At 45.6% G+C, this 23135-nt stretch overlaps 1 protein-coding gene across 1 annotated transcript; it reads right to left on the bottom strand.

The window, feature by feature from the left end:
- Positions 1 to 579: 579 nt before the first annotated feature.
- On the bottom strand, positions 580 to 12278 carry SLC39A5 (solute carrier family 39 member 5). The gene is made up of 10 exons (XM_056865135.1): positions 11860 to 12278; positions 10982 to 11198; positions 9705 to 9882; positions 7942 to 8111; positions 6849 to 7001; positions 5975 to 6056; positions 5120 to 5359; positions 4107 to 4187; positions 2995 to 3185; positions 580 to 745 (listed from the first exon to the last, which is right to left on the bottom strand). The coding sequence occupies exons 1-10, from the start codon at positions 12276 to 12278 to the stop codon at positions 593 to 595; spliced, it is 1884 nt and encodes a 627-aa protein (XP_056721113.1). The 3' UTR covers positions 580 to 592.
- Positions 12279 to 23135: the final 10857 nt, after the last annotated feature.

The raw sequence follows: 23135 nt of genomic DNA, 5'->3' as shown, positions 1-23135 counted from the left end.
ACCTGGAAGTATTTCAAAACCTTATTCCTCTTTATTAGTACACTTAAATTTGAATGAATTTCAAAGCTGTATTCATGATATAGATAGCTTGTCAACACAGCCATGCAGCAGGTACATTGTTTGTATTCCCCCTCCCCTAAAATGTCAATGTAGCTTCTCCAGTTGAAAGTCTTTCTGTTAAAGTGCAATGGGAACCTACAATTTATATCCAAATTGAGCTGCTCCATAAGATAGCTGTTGTCTTAACATCCCCCCACCTTGTATTGTACTATGAAAGGCACACAATTTGTGCCTCAAGCAGTTTGTTGCTGTTTCATCATATTCAGGTACTGATGGTAGCACCTTGCCTCCTGTTATGGGAAAGGTACTGGAAGGGATACCATTGGCTTATTGCCAAATTCAGGAATCTGGAGGGAAATAGACAGAATGATGTATTGCTGGTGCTACTGCTCTTCTTAAAGTCTTCCCTCAAAGGGGCATTCTCTTGGGAGAATACAGTCGGCCCGCAGAATGCTATGGGAAGGAGATGTTCATAACTGGAGTGGGCCATTACTTTCCTCCTTGTGGTTGGGTGTTGCAAGCTGAGAAAGTGCTACCAGTCCACGTGGAAACTGATCTGGCCTTCGAAGATGGCAATGCAGAGCATAAGGGCTCCACCCAGAAGGAAGCCCAAGTTCTGGAGGAAAAAGTGTATGAAGGAGCCTCTTTTGCACCCGGGAGAGCGCCTTTGCAGCAACTCAGGCAGCTAAAGAGAAGCAAAAACAGCCTGTTACCTTCCCAGGAGCCACAATAAAATACCCTACAGGTTGAAAAGAGACTTGTCCTTGAAAGCATGGTAACAAGCAGATTATACAGTTATCTTAATCATATCACAACCTTTGGCTACCTGAGTCCCTGAGCAATCTAGGAGCAGAGGCCTTAACACATGTTGCTTTCCATTTCCTTGCACATGGCAATGATTAAGTGTTAAATAGCCAAGAGGCTCATAAGCAATTTAATCTTTGATAAAATACAAGGGCTGTACAATCATGTTCTACGAGTCAGGTCATGCAGAAATGGGCAGTTGAAGCTTTTCATGGCATGGACGTGACAGCTGGTATTTGCTGCAGATCAAGCTGATATTAAAGGGACAGCTAGAGTGACCAATTTAAAAGCTGGCAACCCTCATGGGAGAGTGATTGATGGGAGGAGGCTTCTGAGCTCTTTTCCCTACTCCTTTGGCCCCTGAAACAATCTCCCCATTCCAGCTGTAGTGCTTCATCTTGCACTTTTGCTAGTTATGAAACAACTGGAAAAAATGCTGCTGAGGGGAGGGATAAAGGAGGGGTCAAGAGCAGGAAAAGAGGAAGACCCAACAAGAGATGGATTGACTCAATAAAGGAAGCCACAGCCTTCAATTTGCAAGATCTGAGCAAGGCTGTCAAAGATAGGACATTTTGGAGGACTCTCATTCATAGGGTCGCCATGAGTCGGAAGCGACTTGATGGCACTTAACACGCACACACACGAGTTATGGGTAAGAACAGCTTCAGCACCCTCTCTCCCCTCCCGCCACTCCTCTGCTTTAAAATTGCCCATCCTGCTTTACAGTAGTGCCTCAGATCCATGTTCTTCTAGGTGGGTGTTCTGCAGCATCCAAAGGATTAGGACTCCATTTAGCCATTAGGCCTGTATATTGTATGGCACAGCAAGACAGCCAACCCAACCAAGCATGAATGGTAGCATATGGAGGGAGGAGAGTCATAGGAAAGTCCTTGGTAGGCCATGTTACTGTCACTGGCTGAGAAGACGTTTGGGAGTTGTTCTGCCTCTCTCTGACCAAGGACGATGGCTTTTTCACACACAGTCTTGTGTGGGTGGGAAAGGCTGTCAAGTAGCAGTTGACTTACGGCGACCCCATAGGGTTTTCAAGGCAAGAGACTAACAGAGGTGGTTTGCCATTGCTTGCCTCTGCATAGCAACCGTGGACTCCTTGGTGGTTTCCAATCCAAGTACTAATCAGGGCCAACCCTGCTTAGCTTCTGAGAACTGATGCAGGGCAAGCCTGGTAAAGACTATCTGTGACAACACTACAGGGTCTTTTAAAAAAAACAACTGCAAATCCACAGAACTGCTCATCTGACTGTCAAAGGTTGATCAAACCATGGTGATTTCTAAGTTCGTACCTTGGGCCTCATCTACCTATATACTTTTCTCCCACCCATTTTATCCCCACAACAACCCTGTGAGTCTGAGAGGGTGACTTACTGATCTAAAGTCTCATAGCGAGTTTCACGGCAGACTGGAGATTGAAATCAGGGGCTTCCCTAGCCTTGTTAAACATTCCAACCACTGTACCGGGCTGGTTCTCAGCTCACCTCAGAGTCTCACCAAGTGCAACCCTCTGGGCTGAGATTAGGGGTGCTGTCTTTTTTCTTTTTTTACTCACCCTCTTTTTAGTGTGAACCTAGCATTTAGAAATTTAGCAGCTGCAGCGTTTCCTGGCCTAGAGAGAAAATGCTGGGGGAAACCTGGGAAGGTACAATCTCATGGGAAAGATTGCCGTCATATGGCCTTATGCAGTATGTGGATCAAAAGATGCACATTTTTGCAGCTCCTGCCTACATCAACACTGTCTTCCTTCACTTAGCCTCCTGCAGCAACCATCCCCCCCCACTCCTGAGGGCTTTTTCATGTAGTTTGACCCCATGTGGCCATTTACATGCAAGCAATTTTAACTATTTAACAGATGCCGCAGCAAACCAAAACAGTCACTGTAGTGCATATAATGTGCAAGTCCTTATTCCATTCTCCACTTAGGTGGTGGCAGGTCACACTTTCTTCACAAATTGCTGCATGTGATTATTGTAAGGACAAAATGCTACTCCAGGCCCCTTAAAGGAACAGCAGGGTAGGAAAACAGCAAAGCCATAAGGCTTATTTAGAGCTTTTGGGGACCTTAAAGTCAAGGACCTCATGCGATATCTACAACGGAAGTCTGGAAAAAGTGCTTACCATGTCCACCAAGGCCACATACAGGAAAATGCCAGCAGTGATAGCAAAGATCCATGAGGTGACTTCTGAAGTGCCCTTGCTAACAAGTGTCCCCACTACTGTACCACAGTAGGCCAGAAAAGCAGAGAGCAGGTTGAAGAGAAACACTTTTCGGAGAGGAATGCCTGCCTGGAGCAGGACAGCACAGTCTCCTGCAAAGGAAAGAGAATATCGAAAGTATAAGGGCCCACATCCTGCAAGACCAGGATGCACAAAACCATCCCCCTCTCAAAACCAAGCAATACAAAACTGGGAAAAGCACAGAAGAGGGAAACCAAGATGATTAAGGCGTTGGACTACCTTTCAGGTGAGACTGAAGATTTGGGGGCTTTTCAGTATAGAAAATAGATGACTGGGGGGCATGATAGAGGTTTATAAAATTAAGCAAGAGTTGAAGAAAGGTTCAGAGAGGTACATCTCTGATTCCCCTTAACATGGACCTATCTCAGCATGACCAAAATGCTGCTGTCTATACAGATGTTCCCTTGCCCATTTGGGTACACGTAAAGATTTCTACCTACATGGGTCTTACTGAAATCAAGTGGTAGCCATGCTGGTAAAGGTACATGTAAATGAGGGAGGTGTGTTTGGATAGGTTAATATTATTGTCTTATTTAATTGTTTGGTCAGCAGAAATAATTGTACTCAAGGTTGACTCACAAGAAGTAGCTACAGAAATAAGCAAACAGCCTAAAATATTTTTTACAAAAATTAAATAGGAAGTGTCACTGTCCTTCAGTGTTACTTCTCTGAAGATGCCTGCCACAGCTGCTGGCGAAACATCAGGAAAGAAAATACCAAGACCACGGTTACACAGCCCGGATAGCCTACAAGAACCAATGAACTTTGACATTGAAAGCCTTAGACAGTATATTAAATAGGAAGATTTGAAACAATACTATCAGTAAAAAGTCACCCAATGGCTGGAAATTCTGGAAGGAAAAAAGTTGAGGTTTTGACCTGCAGGCAGAAAGAGAAATGGGATTGGAGGTGGGTTTTCTGACCATGTAGGCGCACGTTAAGATGGGTTTTGCACTGAATTCTGTTTTGTTTACTTTTTCAATTTCTCTCACCAAGTTCATGCGGCAATTCATGGCAGAATACAGCCACCGTCGTACTTAAACCACTCGAGACTCCATCAGAGAAAGCAGCCCCTAGAAGAAAGAATTCCAGATTACCTGATGCTCCCTGCCTTCCATTTTTTGGCAATCTGAATTATGCAAATTAATCTCATTTTAGGATGGTCCACTTTATAACCTGCTCTGAGCCAGCTTCGGCCGGGGAGGGTGGGTTATAAATCACAAAATAAATAAATAAAAAATAAAATAAAATAATGGCTTTCTGATTCTCTACTGTCCCTCTGATTATGTGAAAGGGGCTTTGGGCAGGTCTTCCTGAAAATGAGTGATAGAGAATGCCTTGTGCAACTTCATGGGATATAATCTAATTCCTCTGTGAACTCCAGCACTCTGCCACCCCAGTCCTTTTCAAAATATCCTAAATCCTGGAAAAAACACAAGCACTACAATCACACTAAATAAGGCAAGGCTGTTGGTGCAGCAGAATCAGTAAGCATCACCCCAAGCACGGAAGGAGCATCCTCACAAAGGCTAGTGGTCTTTAAATCTTAATCCAGGGTTTCCAGCAGGCCACAACTAAAGTGCTTTCCAGAGAGTTGAAGACAGTTTGAAAGAGATCACTGGGTGCTGTGGATACACTCCTACCACTCTACAAAACCCTGCAATATCAATTATGTATTACAGGTTTTTGTAGTGCTTCTAAAATCTATATAATTTGTTTGACAGGAAGTGAAACAAGGATGACAGAAACACGTATGTGCACACCACAGAAAAGTGATCCCTCTCACTGACCACTTTCAAATCTGTCAAAAAGTGGTCTTTTGGGGAAGTTGTGCCGAGAGTTTGGGCTTTCTCCCTACAATGTTTGGATGTCTAACTATTGTTATTTTATTATAAGCATCTAGGACACCATATGACATACAATATATTATAACATTTGGATGTTTTTCTTCCCTGTGATGACAGAATAAACCTAATTCATTAACCCTTTATTAAAAATTCCTTACCAATGGCCAACCCATCTGTGAAATTATGTATCCCATCCCCTAGAATAACCATCCATGCTATGTCTGCGATCCCGGCACTGAGGCTGGCGGCTGGACTGTGGGAATGGCCATGGTGATGGAGCTCTGCTGCCTGCCTCTCCAAGTCTTCCGAGTTGCGGATTTGGACAGCACAGTCCTGTACCTCACTGAAGAGAGTCCCAGTTTCTCCTTCAGGCATTGTCAGACTCTCAGTTTCAGCACCTGGAACCCAAACCAAGTAGAGCAAGATCAGTGGACCACCCAAAAAAACCCACAAGATAATTGCTATGTGTGGCATGCGCACATCATCTCATCCACATGGTGTCCGAAGGCATTTTTGACTGATCTTTCCAGAAAAGCCACAGCAAAGCAGGGTGGGAATCACGGAAACAGGACTGACAAGAGAGGACGACATCATGTGGGTGCTCCTCAAACAGTGCTGCTCCCCAGAACAGGAAGCCATGGCAAAGCAAATCATCCGTGTGGAAGCATCCTTTATTGTACTATTTATTTCAGTTTATGGTACTTGTTTATTTAAATTGTATTTTTGTAAGCTGCTTAATGTCCCCAACTGGAGAGAGAAGCAGGGTAAGAAGTACTTTAAAAAATAACCACCCATCCCTTGAAAACAAATCACACAGTTGGCCTGGATCGGTGGAACCCCATTTGGCACACTTGGTTCCACCCCTGTCAGTAGCCCCCTGCATCTGAGTGGGACCAAAAAAAGAGAGAGAGAGAGAGAGCTCCTAATGGAATATAGTGTACAAAAAAAGAAAAGAAAAGGCTTGATACTAAAAAGAATTTACAGCAGGCAGTAAACCAGACTTCACGACTCACCATGAGGTGTTGCCCTGACTCTGATATGGCTGCTGTCCTCTGTCTTGGCAGGAGATCTGTCAGATGGCTTTCCAGTGGTGCCCTTTAGAATAAGGGAAATGAGCACTGTTAAGCTTAGGTGAGATGCGGTAGTACTGAAACAGAAGTGGTTATTCGCCAGACAAATGCCAGCATAACTGAGTGTAGCCCTCAGAATTCCTTGCAACAAGATGGCTGACTTACAAATGCATTTTAACTTTCCAGAGCTTTATGTGTTGTTTTAGTCTTAAAGGCTGACACATGTGGAGACAGGCATTTCAACCTCTCTATTAACGGCAATGCAAGTGTGATTTTGGCCCAAGGTTAAGCCATGGTGATTCAGCACACTTGACGCCAACAAACCAGGTGGAGATTTTGCAAATTCTGTGCTGGTTGCTGCTACTCTAACCAGCAGAGCTAGGGCTGGCAGGATCAGCTCTGGTAGCTCAGGGATTGTAGTAATTCCCAATGAGTAACATGTAAGTCTATTGCAGCGAAAACAAACAGGAGTCTCGTGGCACTGTAAAAGACAAGGTTTTATTCTAGCACATGATTTCATGGACTACAGCCAATTTTGTTAGATGCAGTGTAATCTTCCCCTCTCTCCCACTTTCCCTCACTTTTTCTGATTCCGAGAAGTGGTTCCCTCACTTTTTCTGGCCCCATGTGTGGACACACCCTCTGTGGGGTGGCAGCTGAGCATCCTTCCACAAACCCAAGCAAACAAATCTGAGATTTCCAGCTCAGCGCAGAGAGACACTGAGGGAGTAACCTCTGTTTTAAAAGCATTGTGCCGAAATCTTTGCTAAAGTCTCCCAACCAGCATGTAAACTGCCCAGATCCCTGCACCTCTTACTTGCTTTCTGTGAACTTTCCTCAGTGTTCCCATGAGATTCTCAATGAGGAACAGCAGGTAAATGCCTCCCAGCACGCACAAGCCTTTCAGTGCTGCATCATCTACTAAGGCCTCATGATTCAAGGGCAGCAGATCATGGGGTCTTTCTTGTGCCTGGATGAAGAAAGTTTAGTAGAGAAAGGTAGTCCTTGGATAAATAAGAATATAAAAAGGTTAGCTCCATCTAGGCCAGCATAATGTCTCCCACAGTAGCCAACAAGACCTAAGAACATAAGGAGAGTCCTACTGGATGAACCAGAGGTCTACCTAGTTCAGCATCTTGCTTCACACAGCAGCCACCCAGTTGCCCTGAAGAACCAACAAAAACGACACAGAGGTCAAGGCCTTTTTGCTGGCTTTGAAAAAGAAATAATTTCTGTATTTCTATGGTGTTACGTTTTTCCTCCCTGCAATTACAGCAATTACTGGTTGTTGTTTTTTAAATCCATATATAGTTTCTAGTGCAGGGGTCCCCAACCTTTTTGAGCCTGTGGGCATATTTGGAATTCTGACACTGCGTGGTGGGTGCGGCAACAAAATGGCTGCCACAAAATGGCTGCCACAGGAGACAGAGCCAGCCCCAAAATGATTACCACAGCTTCACTTCAGTAGCATAGTTCAGATCCTTGTGCTGTGGTGGCAGCTGCTGCCAAGCAACATTAAAAAAACAGTCAATCAGAAGCCTTGCAGGGCAAAAGCCCTACTTGGCCCTGCCCACTTCCTACAAATACTTGGTCGGTGCCAGAAAAGATGTTGGTGGGCAACACATTGGCGACCTAGTGGTTTTAAAGAACAGCCAGCTGAAAGCCCCCTAGTGGTGTTTGTGGGGGATTGTCAAGCACAGAGGAATACCAATGAAAGCATGGAGACTACGTAGCCCCATTGGCTCTGCGAATGCCTCTGCAGTTGCAATGGCAATGAGTGGACAATGGGAATCATCACCGTGTAGAAGCAGCCATACATTGGTCAAATGCCCATTACACGTGCCTCCCTTTCACTTTCTGTTCCAAAAGCATAAGGATCAAAGCTCACATGCCAGGGAAAGAGTACGTACATGTGGCCAGAGGTGCAGCAGAGCGTCTCCACACAGTGTCCCCACAGCCAGCGCCACGAGAAAACTGAGAAGGAATCGAAAGACTTCACTGCTGAGAAGAGGAACAAGGACAATAGCTAGCGCTAAAGGCAAACTGGTCAGGGTGACGGCTGCAAATCCCCAGCCTAAACCTGTTGGAAACAGACAGCATGAAATAAGCCGGGGAGTGGGGACAGACAGAAGCACTAAGCAACAATTTGCATGGCTAAATTTTGGAACCGGTGCATGTACTGAGCCCCTGTCCCTGCATACTATCCATATGGATCAAAAGCAGCAGGAGCTGTTTCCTCCCCCCAAATCAGCAAGAGCACAAACAATTTTGCAAGGCTTATTAGCAACAGATCTCTGAACATACAAAGCTTGGGGTTTCCCAAAGTGAGGGTCAAAAGGGCACTGGGAATGCTGAAAGGGAGATTGAAAGTAATGAGTCCCTAATGCTTGCAAGCATGAACAAAGAAGGTGTGTGGGTGTTGGAGGATGGGAAAGGAGAGGTGTAGGGATGAGGTGTAACAGCTGAAAGGGTGAATTGAGTTGAGTAGGGAAGAAGTGGCATGCTGTGGTCAGACCCAGGAAGGGTCCTAGAAATCAGGTTCTGGAGATGTGTATCAGAGAGCAAACTTTAGGAGTACCGCGAGGCTTGTGGTTACAGATAGTTGTAATCACTCATGTTGCACAACTTGCGACATACGTTGGGCCGTAGCTAGTGTCATGGGTACACTGCGGTGGGCAGAACCCTTTTTAAATAAAAATTGTGGTATGACAGATACCATTTAAATAATGGAATTTTTGGTTTTACAATTTCTGGCTTAAAATCAGTGGCAAGTCTCCCCCCCCCCTCCCCATGATAATTTTCCAAGCTCTGCCCACTGAAGATTCCCCTGACTTCGAGTGGATTTTTCATGATCACTGTCACTGTTATCATTGCTTAAGGGAACCTAACAAAAACTACCCATTGCAAATATGGCATGGCGATTAAAAAGGCCCTGACTACCCTGTTGGTTAATAGACTTCCTAAATGGCAAAGCATTCTCTTGAAATCTCCTAGGTTTATGGTTCTGGTGGACTTCAAATTTCAAGGAGACAATTGACCGAAGTAGGGTTAGGAAGTCTTGGTTGCTATGGCAACCATGGGTCCCTGTTCCAAGGTATACATTTTAAAATAAATAAAATGTATGCGTTTTCCTCAACACAGCCTGCATTCTTTGCTAAGAAAAGCTAACAGGAATACATTATATAACCTGAGTAAATATTTAACAAGCTTTCCAGATGTGCCTCTCTGAAGAATTGATACTGCTGTACAAAGCAAAGGAACAGTAAACAGAGGAAGGAACATGGAAACTGAAGGGCAAGGACTATCTGGAGGTAGGAGGGATAATGGGCAGTCATCAGTAGGGAAAGGATAAATAAACATTTAGGACAACAAAGCATTCTTATTTAAATACTGGATACCTTGTCCAGTCCCTTTAAGCTCTCATTTCTAAGCTTTCAACCAACATTTTTCATATTTTTTTTCAAAGTCACAAGGATTAGAAAGTTGTTCTTTTAAAACAATTAAAAATCCAGTCTTTGGCTACCAGAGTCAATTCTAGACACTCATGTTCCCGTCTTACAAATAAGTGCAACTGGCACAGTCCTGCAAAGAACAGTAAGCTGGTATATAGGGGTTAGGACAGAAGCACAGGCCCCTTTGTGGGCCACATTTTGGGGAAGGCAGCATAAGTTACCGGGCCAGAGAGAGCTCCCCTTCATGCCAGGAGACACCACCTCATCATAGTGCTGGATGCAAACCCGGCTATCAATCTGGTAGAGCAAAGCTGGACACAGCAGAGTGAACTGCTCTGGAGTGATCTTGGAGACAGGATTCAAGCCAAAATTCACCAGCAACTGTGATACATTGAGGCACTGTGGACAAGGCAGAAATGAAACAGAAAGACAAAAGCAAATGTGGTGGAGTAAGGCCTGGAATTCCAGTCAATATTTAATTGATTCACAAAGCCAGTTCAAAGAGAAGGAAAAAAGCAGCTCCAATTCTGTTGCGTAAATGACAGGATGTACCTCTGTAACATGCAAATATCAAGCCTCATCCCCTAGAAATCATTAACAAAATCAGCAATCACAGCCAGCACCCATACTCCCAGAAGGAGAGAATAGGGACTCCAAGCAGGCTTTAAAACCCTAGCACCACCCACCATAGCGCAGCCTATGCACTACTTCCAATACTCTTTTTGCAGTAAACACAAGAATAGCTGGCGATCTCCGGCTATTACAATTAATCTCCAGCCCATGGAGATCAATTCTCCTGGAGAAAATGGCCGCTTTGGCTATTGGACTCTATGGCATTGAAGTCCCTCCCCAAACCCCGCCCTTCTCAGGCTCCACCCCAAAAACCTCACACTGGTGGCGAAGAGGGACCTGGCAACCCTAATTACAATTGATCTCCAGACTACGGAGATCAGTTTCCCTGGAGAAAATGGCGGCTTTGGAGGGTGAACTCTATGGTATCACATCTCTGCTGAGCTTCCTCTCCTCCTCAGACTCCCCTGTACTCAGGCTCTGCCCCCAAATCACCAGGGATTTCCAAACCCAGAGCTGGCAACCATAGTTTCCATCCTCCAAGTGGGGCCTGGCATTCTCCTGGAATTACAACAGCTCTCCAGATTACAGAGTTCAGTTCCCCTGGAGGAAATTACAGCTTTGGACGGCAGTCTTTATGGAGTCACTGAGCTCACCTCCCTCCCGAAACACCATCCTGTCCAGGCTCTGCCCCCAAATCTCATAGAATTGCCCAAGCTGGAGTTGGCAGCCCTACCTGGAAGACCCAGGTACAAATACTCACTCAGCCATGAAACTCAGTTCCTTGGGAAAGTCTCCTTTTTTCAGCCTACCTCTGGGGGGAATATAGAGGATGGAACTGGAAGGACCCTGAGCTCTTTGGAGAAAAGGCAGGACAAAATGTGGGAGATAAAATCTTGCTATGTCTCCCAGCTTGCCTCTCACTTACATCCTCATGCAGGTGGTTATAGACAGAATGATCCAGGGCAATGACCCTCTCCAGAAGATTTAGGCCAGCATGTCCAAGGGGAGATTTGAAAGAGGTTTCACCCTTCCCAGGATGCTCTGTCGTTTGCCAGGAGCTTGGTTTGGTGACATGACTGGTACCGGGGAGTGCAGGAGGTACTGATGCTGGGGTAATATAGCCCATCTGAGAGTATCCATTCCTGAAGGAAAAGCAAAAGAATAATGCCCAAAGAACTACAGGTGATGCAGTTTTAGGTTACATTTCTGACACTGTTAAGATGGTTTAAATGGATAGTTAGTGAATATCCTAATCTTCAGTCCCCTCTGAAGGGTAAAATATTTCCTCCTTTAAGTCTTATCTAGCCTGTCTAGATTTGCTTTTATTCTGAGACATTCATTGGTTTTAGAATTGGCAGTAATAAAGTTTTCATATTTTATTAAGCCAGGCTAATTAAACTCTTCCTTTTTTGCAATAGCAGAGTCAGCCAGAACAAAATGAGGTACACAGCATGCCCTCCTTGGTGAGCTGCCTTGCAAAACCTTAACTGTTTAACAGAACTCTTTGTACAACCCCAACAGGTTGCCAATAACTTGCAAAATATGAATTATTGTATCAGAGCAGTATCTTCAGGTGAGATTTTAATGTGGCTACAAACAAATTAGATGCTCAAGGCTAGCCATGCAAGAGGTGAGGTGCAAATCAAGATCAAAATCTGCAGCAAGAGCAAGCGTGAAATCCACCCTGCTCTCTCAACAGAAGCGGGCATGATTGACAATCATTGTGCATCGGTCCACATTAGTTGCTGCATTGAGCAAGAGTAGCTTTTTCCTCGTGTATATTGCTAAAAGCAGACGGATTACCTGGGGGTAACACCCTCTGCTTGAACCTTGCTTCTATGCTCAGTCGTGTGGAGGTGTTCCAGTGCCGAATGGAAGTGCAAGTGCTTGTTCTCTTGGACCTCCAGGATGTCCAGATGGGAGACATGGCCATGGCCCAGTGCATCATGCTCAATTTCCACGACCTGCACCTTCCCTAGTCCCAGGCTAAGCAGCAGGCGTGTCAGGCCCTCGAAGGACAGGGTGCCGTTCTCCCCGTACTGCCCAAAAAGCTGCTGCAGGTAGTAAACTTGCTCCTGAGCAGCATCTTCGGGCAGGGTCTGCTTAACTCCATAAGTGAGAAAGGTGGGAGGATCATCCGGTACAAAACTACATGCGCCCTGCAGTGACAGCAGGGCCGCCCATGCTCCAGCTAGAAAGAACCTCAGTGCTTTCTGGTCCATTAACAGGGGCCTGCAATGGAAAGAACACAGATCTGAGCTCGGATGAGGAAGCACAGCCTTAGCAGCGGTGGTGCGGCTCTCAAAGTGAGGGGCAGGTAGGGTTAGTGACCTCAGGGTGCGGCCTGGACTTTTCCTGGAATTACAACTGATCTCTAGACTACAGAGATCAGTGCCCTGGAGGAAAAGGCATCTTTGGAGGTGGACTTTATGGTATGCCACAGTGGAAGAGAAACAGGAGTCCTAGAGTAAGATCACATCCCTGCTGAGCTCCCTCCCTTCCTCAAACTCTGCCCTCCCCAGAGAATATCCCACCAAAGTAGTGTAGTGGTTCAAGTGTTGGGCTAAGATCTGGGAGACCCAGGTTCAAATCCTAGGATTGCCAACCTCCAGCTACTAGCTGGAGCTCTCCTGTTACTACAACTGATCTCCAGCCAATAGAGATCAGTTCATCTGGAGAAAATGGCTGCTTTGGCAATTGGACTCTATGGCATTGAAGTCCCTCCCCATCCCAAACCCCGCCCTCCTCAGGCTCCACCCCATAAACCTAGCGCTGGTGGCGAAGAGGGACCTGGCAACCCTATCAAACCCCACACTGACATGGAAGCTTGCACCAGTCAGACACTCTCAGCCTAACCTACCTCACAGGGTTATTGTGAGGATAAAAACGAAGGGTCATCCATCCCCTGCTTTTACAAAAGATGTAAAGCAAAACTGTACAGGAAGGTGTTTTTATAAAGTAACAGAGCTGCACTATAACAGACTGATTCATTAAGAAATTTCGATCGAGAGAATGGGACTGTTGTGATCAAGAGAACAGGACTGTTTAGGGAGACTGCTCCCGCTTTTTTTGCCCACTGCCCACTAGGGCTGATGATTTTTTTTTTTAAGGTACCATGATAGTACCATGATATACAGTGTCAGCTTCCAAGTGGGGCCGGAAGCTCTCACAGTGTTACAACTGATTTTCAGGCTCCAGTGATCAGTTCCCCTGGAGAAAATGGCTGCTTTGGAGAGTGGACTCTATGGCATTATACCGTGCTGAGGTACATACTGCCCCAAACCCCAGCCTCCCAGCCTCCACCCCCAAATTTCCAGGAATTTCCCAACCCAGAGTTGGCAACCCTAGCAACGACACTTCTGGTGAATACTGGAGGTGATGGCATGTTACCAACAGGGCAACCCTCTAGGATTTGGGCAAAACTAAAAAAAAAAAAAAGCCCAAATGTGCAACTTGATGCCACACCAGCGAATGACATTACTTCAGGTATTTGCCAGAAGTGATGTTCCACCTCTGGTGCAGTGTGGTACCCGTATCCCCCTGTTCCCACGCCGCCACCCCCCACACTGGTTGCCAACCATTGCCTCGCAAACCTATTAAGACTGTGGAGCACACTACAAATATGTATTATTTGTTGCTGTAAGTCTTTATCTTGCTCTCACTGACTTATATTTTTACATATTATACAGTAACATTTCTTGTATTGTTTAGCATGTCATGTTTAATACTTATGCCTTGTTTCAGATTTCTGCAATGCTAGTTCTGTCCCCGCGCACCCACCCACCCACCTCGCCCGCCTTTCCTGGGTGCAGTGAGGCCCAAGCGGCCCTGCACACCCACCCACCCACACCCACCCTGCCCCGTCTTTCCAGGCATAGCAAGGCCCGAGCGGCCCTGCACGAACCCCCGCCCCGCCCCCACCATTCCCCGGGCACAGTTAAGCCCGCCTGGGCTCACGCACCCACCCACCCCTCCCCACCTTTCTCGAGTGCAGCATGGCCCAAGCTGCCCTGGGAGCCCACCCCCCACCCCTCCCCACCTTTCCTGGGTGCAGCGTGGCCTGAGCAGTGTCACATACCCAGCCAGCTAAGAAGCTGCCCCACCCAGAACAGAAGCCCTGGCTGACTGGAGCCAGGGGGAGCGGGGTGGGTTTGGCTGGGTTCTTTGGGTTGCGAGCAGCAGCCAGTCATGCACCGACTGCAGAGGCATCAGTCGGGGCTGCTGCCAGACAGCCCAGTGCTGCTGGCCTGGCTGTTGTGTGGGCGCGTGCTGAGGAGGTGAAAAAACAGCCACCCGCGCACCACATCACACACCTGGAATCCAACAGGGGAAAGTATCATGAGAGGGCTCTAGCTAGCGACCTGCTTCACAGCACAAACTGAAGCACGTGGCCAGTCCAGCAGCCACGGGGTGGGGGGCAGAAGCCTTACGAATACAGGGAAACTCCAGCCAGAGGGGGGGGGGGATAAATGAAAATTATTGGTTGACGCAAACCGGAGGGGAGGAGGAGGAAGGCGGAATAGGAGGAGAAAGGCTTTGTATTGGGTGTTGCAAACAGAGGGGCGGAGAAATGAATATGGCGTCTGCAACTGTTCACACCCCTTGGATTGCTGTTTTTGAAACGGGGTAAGGAAATACATCGTGGTATAGGCGTTTTGGGAAAATACAGACATTTGGTGCTTTCAAAGCATTTCCAAGCCAAAACAGGAGGTCTGAGGTGCGATCTAACATGGGGGCCTAACACACTCAGTATACACTACGTTTAAAAAAATGTGTTATCCAGGTTAGATCGCACCACAGACCTCCCATTTCAGCTTGGAAATGCTTTGGAAGCGCCAGACATCTGTTTTTCCCCAAAACGCCTATACCATGATGTATTTCGTTATGTTGTTTCAAAACTGGCAATCCAAGGGGTGCGTTCAGTTACATACGCTATTCAGTTCTTCTCCCCTCTTTTTGCAACACCCAATGAAAAGCCTTTCTCCTCCCATCCCACCTTCACCCTCCCCTCCTGTTTGCATCCACCACTCATAATTGTTACTTAATCCCCCCCCCCCAAGTGCTTGTGGTCTTACAAAGGAACACGGGAATGTTGGAACATTAGATCAACCATTTTTATTTGTGCAGGGTCCCAATCAAACATTTCCCTCATATGGAATGTCCTTGAAGTGGATTTTGTAAACGGTTCGTGGGCTTGAGGGGGAAGGAATGCAGAGGAGGGCGAGGGCTGGAAAAGTAGCGAAATTGCTGCGAGCGGCAGATGGGGGAGGGGAAGCAGCAGGAGGAGGAAGGGGGAGAGACTGAGGGATAGAGAGAGCGCCTGCACACACACACACACACACACACACACACACACACACACACACGTCAGGGCTCTCCTGCTGGCACAAAGTTTCTCCCCGCCTGTTCCTCCCTTTCTCCCTCTGCCGGGGTTGAGCGTGCCTCCCTGCTCTCAAAAAAAATGTTTTAATGTGCTCGTCCCAACGAAAAAATGCAAGATAGTTGGACCAACTCCCAAAAAGACAGCAGCTCTGTAATTAGCACTGTGCAAGGAACGGCTCATTTTGGGGTTTTTTTTTGGGGGGGGAATACCTGCATAAGTTGTGATTAGGGTTTCCCTGCCGTGCAAATGAGGCAATTCTTAATGGTGTACAGCGCTCCTTCGGATCAATGATATTGCGCATGCGTGGAAAAAAAGGCGAGGCGAGGCGAGGAAGCATCAGCAACGTAGACATGACACAGTGCTCCCCCACACTCCTCCTTGCGATATGATGATAAACCGTCTTGGAAGCAGTCTTAACAGGCACAGTGCTATCGGAAATGAAAAATACGCATCCAAAACACACACACCGAGCACGATGATAATATGCTGTAAATTGTTGGTGCGATAAGCCTCATGGATAACACGTTTTTATAATCGTTTTATATACTGAGTGCGTTAACCCCCTCTTTCTCCCTCTTTATTTCTCTTTCTCTTCTCTCTCTCTTTCTCCCTGCCTTTCTGAACTGGGAGAGGGCTGCAGGCTCACCAGTCAAGGCAACCCGTTCTCCCCTAGTCCAGATCTGGGCTAGTGAGTCTGCTGTGGGCTTGCCAGCCAAGGCAGCCACACCGCCACTCTTGTCCAGATCTGGGCTGGTCAGCCCAGTGCAAGTTCGCTAGCCAAGGCAGCCACCCCCCTGGTTTAAATTTTTTAACAGAATTAATGGCAGGAAATAGAGATACAAACTTCTTAGAAGACATTGGTTCTTGTAGGTTATCCGGGCTGTGTAACCGTGGTCTTGGTAGTTTCTTTCCTGATGTTTCGCCAGCAGCTGTGGCAGGCATCTTCAGAGGAGTAACACTGAAGGACAGTGTCTCTTAGAAGACACTTTCAAAGTCAATTAATGATATTATTTTTTTAACTTTATTTTTTACTTAAAATACAAACATACTTTACAAAATAACTATAAGACTTAAATAAAAGAAAACATAGTAAGAATGTCATTGTTGTAAACTTGTTTGTGTTTTAAGTAAAAAAACATATCATTAATTGACTTTGCCTGTGTCTTTTGTAAAGTTTGTATCTGCAGTATCTGGAATTACATTTTATGGTATTTATTTATTTATGCGCACATGGCCTGGCCCAACCAAGTGACATTTATGTTATATCCGGCCCTCCTAACAAATGAGTTCAACACCCCTGTTCTAGAAGATATATATATGCATCCAACATTGTAAGAGGCTGGAGATTCTTTCCCAGGCATGCTTGTATGCTATCTGGTTAAGGCTCCCCAACATGACTCATTGATGGTATGTATCTTTGAATTTTTTACTGTGTTCCTGTATCCAAATCTGTACTAGTTTGCTAGAATCTATTAGATTTTTTCATGTAATCTAACTTTCATATATTTTACATATACTATTGTGTTTTTTACATTATTTTACTTTTTCATTATTAATATTGAAGCATTTACAATAAAATGAATTTTTAATTCAAAGTTCTATCATTCTTGGGGTGGCTGGTTAAATAAGATAACGTATTTTCCAGTGAAATACAAGATCTAGAAGCCACTTATCATAGGCTTGCTAGCCAAGGCAGCCCTCCCCGTCCAGATCCGGGCTGACATTTATCCCTGCTTTGTGATGTCTGGCAAGGACCTCTTCCAGAAAAGACACAAAGCATAAAGCACAGCATTAGTTACAGCACAGACTCTTCAATCTATTTAGTAAATTTTCAGACTTAATTCAGTATAGGTTATATTCAGTGTGGACTCGGTTTACCCTATGACCTTGACTGGCCATGACCCCAGGGGATGCTTGCCTCTTTTCCAGTAAATTAGATTATTTCATTCTTGGGATGGACAAAAGCAACCACAAACTGCAGTAACTAAGCAGCTATTGTACAAGCGCAAAGCTACTTGGCCTGGTGCTGTACTCAAGGCAAACTTCATCAGGGAACACTGAGGGCATCTGGAGCTGGTGTGCATAACCAAGGGAATTTTAATGTATGATTGTCTGATCTGGGTAGCCCAGGCTAGGTCAGCCCTGGTTCGTATTTGGATGAAAGACCACCAAGGAAGTCCAGTGGTGCTGATGAAGGTGGCAAACCAGCTTTGAACATCTCTTACCTTGAAAACCCTAAGGGGCTGCCATTAAGTGGGCTGCAACTTGACAGGAAAAAAAAGATTGTCTGGCAAGCGTCTTTGCAACAGTGCACAGTATGCCTTAATTCTGACCACACTCTTGTCCAAACCTCGCCAGGTTTTGTCAAGGAATAGGTAGCTGGAAGTTCAGTGTGAAGGATTCTGTCCTGAACAGCAGCAAGCAAAAAAAACTTTCCGCCAGTTCTCAGTATTCCTTATCTGTTCAATTACCTATGTGTCTGGCTTTAAATGGGATGGCAGTGGCTACCTTTGGGTTTGAAATGACAACACTAAAATTAATCCTAGCCAACTCTGGTCTGTGTAAAGTTATCCCAGCCCCGACCTGGACGGCCCAGGCTAGCCTGATCTCATCATATCTCAGATTCTAAGCCCTTGGAACACCAAGTACAAGGTCGCTATGCAAAAGCAGGCAATGGCAAAACCACCTCTGAATGCCTCTTGCCTTGAAAGCCCCAAGGGGGGCGTCCACGTTGGCTGCAACTTGATGGCACCTTCCACCACTAAAGTTATTCCAGACCCATTCCAGAGAGGAGATTCTCTAGCAAGGACAGCTCAGTAACCATATGCCACCAAATGTGCTTGTTCCTACACTGCAGTACTTGCCAGGATCTGTGGGCAGTTAATCACATGAGCACATGAAGCTGCCTTATACTGAGTCAGACCCTTGTTCTATCAAGGGCAGTAGATCACCTACTGATCCTTTTAACTGGCGATGCCAAGTACTGAACCCAGGATCTTCTGCATACAAAACAAAATGATCTACCACTGAGCCACGGCCCCTCTTTGAATCAAGTTGGAGTAGGAAGCTCCTCAGGTTTATATATGCTTTTGTGTCTTGACTGTGCTAGGAGGGAGCAGAAGCCAAACCTGCCCACTCTCAGTCACTGTAATACAACGAGGTGGGAGAGACCATCTGTCACCCCCTTTATCTTATTGTGTCAGTTGTAGACTGCAACTCAAAATGCCTCTTCCAAGAATTTTGAGCACAAACAGGTTCAGGCAATAGCTGATATTCAACATCACAATTTCATAGGTGAAGATTGCTATATCAGGGAATTAAAACTTGCTGTTAACAAATGGCAATTTATTACATTAGGAGTTAATAGGAAATATAGGTCACTGGGAGAAGGATAACAGTATTCACATTGCACATTCCATCTCAGTAACCCTTACAACAGCCCTGCAGAGCCTCCCGCATTGTGGCTGTATCAGCCTGTTTAAGGCCACCAAGGAATTCATGACACGATCCAAGCTGCTAATACCTCATTCAGCCTCACAAGTGGCAAGTATATAATGCACACAAATATAATGCACACAAATGAACACAGAGCAAATATTGAAACAGTAACATTAAAAAAAAAACCTGTTTCCCTCACTGAAATCCTGTCAGGAAGCACAGTCAGCCGTCAAATCTTGCCAGTCTGGAAGATGCCGCTTTAGAGTGTTGTTATCACTGTGTTATCACTTTCTTTCAAGTCCTTGCTATTGGGACGTCGTTTGCCACAGCCACACAGAGGCAGAAATTAAAACCAACAGCTCCCTGCACAGTCATCTCTGGTTATGAAGAAGTGAGGCGTTCAGGCTTTTAATAGGAGCAGTTGTGCTCTCCTAGGGCTGTTCGATCAGTGGGTGGATTGTGTTGCTTTAGAGTAGGTGGAGCTTGGGCCTCTGTCCATAAAAAAGCAACACGTGGGAACTTGGGATAGGATTTTTCATCTTTTCCCAGAAATTTGTGTCTAGAGCGGGGGAAAGCAGCATGTTGCTACGTCACTGGGTTTTGGAGGACAGTGGGAAAAGCAGTTTCATAAGAAAAGTGTGTACAAATATCTCTCATTACTTTGGGGTAAAGGTCCACTAAATGAAATAGTAAAATCACATTAGACATTAATGACATCTGATCAGGCAGTTTCAGTGACCCTGTCCATAATTCTCTCTGCAGGAGCGGAGTGCAGCTTTGAAACTCTTTTCAAAACTGGATCAATTACATCATTAACCAGAGCTCCTGGTGGAGAGAGATTATTGCATAAAAACATGTACTCTCATTCTCTGTTTTTAGGGAATGGTTACATCCCAGAATCTAAAACCATGCACAAAAACAGACCTGGCCTAGGATCTTCCTTCCCTATAACTTTGCATGAAAAAAGGTGAAATTAACACAGTGATTACTTTAATTTGGTCTAGTAACCAGACTCTCCTTTGTGTTACAGAATGTGTGTGTGCGTTAAGTGCCGTCAAGTCGCTTCCGACTCATGGCGACCCTATGAATGAAAGTCCTCCAAAATGTCCTATCTTTGACAGCCTTGCTCAGATCTTGCAAATTGAAGGCTGTGGCTTCCTTTATTGAGTCAGTCCATCTCTTGTTGGGTCTTCCTCTTTTCCTGCTGCCCTCAACTTTTCCTAGCATGACTGTCTTTTCCAGTGACTCTTGTCTGCCAAAACAAGTAGGGGAATTTATTTATTTCATTTTTATGCCGCTTCTCTTCGGCTAAGGCAGCATCAACACACTGGTGGATATTCCGCTTATCATTAGTAAATTGATTTTCTGGTGTGGACAAGATCAGGCCAGCCCAAGAGCTTTCGCCGCCTTAGGCCTGCTGCTTGCTTGGTTCCGCCCCCCTTCACCAGCCTGGCCAAGTGCCCTCTGAACTGCCCACCACTCACCTGGCCTGGTGTTCTCTAAGCCACTGCAGCCCAGGCCAAAGACACTCCCAGCCACGAGAGAGACGGAGTAGAGCCTGGTGTGGTGGAGCAAGCAGCTGCCTGCTCTCCATCCCTCCTTCTCTTGCCAGGGCAGGGAACATGGGTGGCAGCGGGCACTGGGACAAGGGGTGCTGCTTGGAGCTACTGCTCACCCTGGCAAGCCTCTTTTGGTGCCACTGACACTGATATCATTAGCGATCATCAGCATACCGATACTTGATCAGAAAGTCTGACAGGAGTAGCAGTTGTTGTATAAAGGCATTTGAAAAGTCTTTACAAATAGTTTTTTAGTGAAGGAAACAGTTTTGAGGAGTTGCAGCTTGGAGAAACAGAGTGAATTAAAGACCTGGTTCTGGTGATGGAATTCCTTTAGAATGGGTGATTGTTATTGAAAAGAGAAGCAGATTGGATTGTTAGACTTCAGATACTGACACCCAAAGGGTTAAATTTATCCCTATAATTGTATCCGCTTTTGTAAATTATAGAGATACTGCCTTGACTAGATACTAGTATATAGTAAGGTCCTTTCATTAGCAACATGATACAGAATTTATGCTCACAAGGACTACTGTAATTACTACAGGTTGGTAGCACTCATTTAGGCACAAATAAGTTTTTCTTTAAAGTCTGAGTAAAACGTGCTATACAGCTGTATCTTATCTCTCACTTACTAGGGTCCCCACCCCCCGTTTCTTTCTCCTCCGTACAATCTCAGTACAATTTTCTTTTCCAGGGAATGTTCTCCTCAAACCTATTATTTTGAAATACTGACATTTAGTTGGTGGCATACCTGGATGTGGAAAATATATTGTAGTAGGTTTTCATAGAACACATCCAATTAAAGAAGCCCTCTGCTGATCTTAGGGTTCAGGAACCCACTGTGAGCCCTAAGGGACATTTCAAATGTGGGAATTGTGTAAATTGCTCCCAGGCTTTACTGTTTAAAAGGTTTTTTTATTTTTAAATTTTATTAACAGATATAATAAATACAATCACGATCACCAAAACAAAAAACCCAAAAACACAAGAGAGAAAGAAAAAATAACAAAACTAAAGTACAGCTCTAGTAGTCATGGGCATAATATTTGTTACAAGTTCTTGTTTAAATATTTTTTCCTTTTTAAATTCAGGTATAAAAGGAACACAATTGTAGCGTAGGTGGTTAACACAATTAAGGATGAAAAGTGGAAGAGGCTGGGTCATTATAACTTTAATTCATCTTCCACAATCTTTGAAATGGCTTGGATGCATATTGCATTTCTTTCTGGTTTGCGTATGAGATGAAATGATGCCACCTTTCATGAAAATCCGATATATTAGTTTTACCTTTAATAACTCTAAGCTGGTGTGTCAATTTTTCTGCCATAGCTATTTGGCACAATTCAGAATACCAAAAATGTAAAATTTAGGATTCTGCCATTTTCCAGTACTTTGCTATGACCCTCAGGTCGGCCATTAACATAAACACTATTAATCCTTTAGACGTGACTTTTTGATTTGGTTCCCCCCATATTGTTAGCAAGGCCAATATACGTGTGGCATGCATATTTTGATGAGTGATAATTGACATTTCTGCAAATATTTCCCCCCAAGAACTGTAACACTGAAGGGCATGTCCACCGCATATGAATATACTTGCCTGCTTGTTTACAATTTCGCCAACATTTCAAGCTATGTACATTACTTATTCTTGCCAGGCATATGGGAGTGATATACAATCTATGCAGTAATTTCAAAGAATTCTTTCTAAGAGCCACTGATATTGTTTACCTAGTTTGTGTCTTCCATAATTTCCCCCATATATTATGTTCTATTTTTATTCCAACATCTTTTCCCCATATTGTTTTTAATCTGTTAAACGTATTAGTTTCAGTCAAATGTAGACATATTTTGGAAGTTAATCTTTTAGTCTTGTTCATGTGTTCCATTAGGGTTTGCTCGAATTTCCCCAATTTCCTAGTCATACTTTGCTTTACCTTCTGTTACTATTAAGATATCCTCTGACTTTTGCCACGGAGTCTTTTTCAGGCATTTAGACGCACCCCTCCTGACAGCCTAACTAGACCGACACTGAAAAGGTGCACCTGTTTGAGATCATGGCATAGAATGTCTCAATCGCCACCCGACCCCCCCCTGACAGGCGCATGTTGACATAGGCACGAAGCGGTGACTACTGGGAGGAGACATCCAGGAGGGCCAGGGGACCAGGATGGCACCCTCGTGTCTGAAGCTATGGAACAAATAATTTGGCAGAGCCAAGAAACAGGTGCGGCATCTGGTGGCGCAGGGGGCCTCCTTTGAGCAGGCCCTGGCCACAGGACTGGAGGGGCTCGAGAGCATCTTGTGGCCTCTTATCCCGGCTGCAGCGGTGGAAGGGAGAGGGGTTGAGGTTCTACAAGGTGAGTGTCGGGGGGGGGGCACTCCCGCCCCCCCCCCGCTTCCCTGTCAATGCCTCCCCTCTGTCTTGCAGCGCTTGACTTCCAGGACAAGGTCACGGCTACCCGCTGTCGCCTGGGAGCCTGGCCAGCACTGATTCCCAGGCCAGTCGCACCAGCCAGGGCCAGGCCACTCAGGACGGATCGCCTAGCAGGCAGGATCCTGGCGAGGGAGGCTCCCGCGAAGAACCCACCACAATGGCTGGGACCCCGGACTGTGGCCCCCTGGAGGGCCGGGCCGCACCCTAGAAGGAGCCGATGGAGCTGTCCCCGGATGTCTCCGATCCCCTCGAGACAGGC

This window comes from Euleptes europaea, chromosome 1 (assembly GCF_029931775.1).
Source record: "Euleptes europaea isolate rEulEur1 chromosome 1, rEulEur1.hap1, whole genome shotgun sequence".
NCBI classification, from domain to species: Eukaryota; Metazoa; Chordata; class Lepidosauria; order Squamata; family Sphaerodactylidae; genus Euleptes; species Euleptes europaea.
The sequence above is the reverse complement of the archived record's forward strand: the minus strand, read 5'-3'. Positions and strand labels throughout refer to the sequence as shown.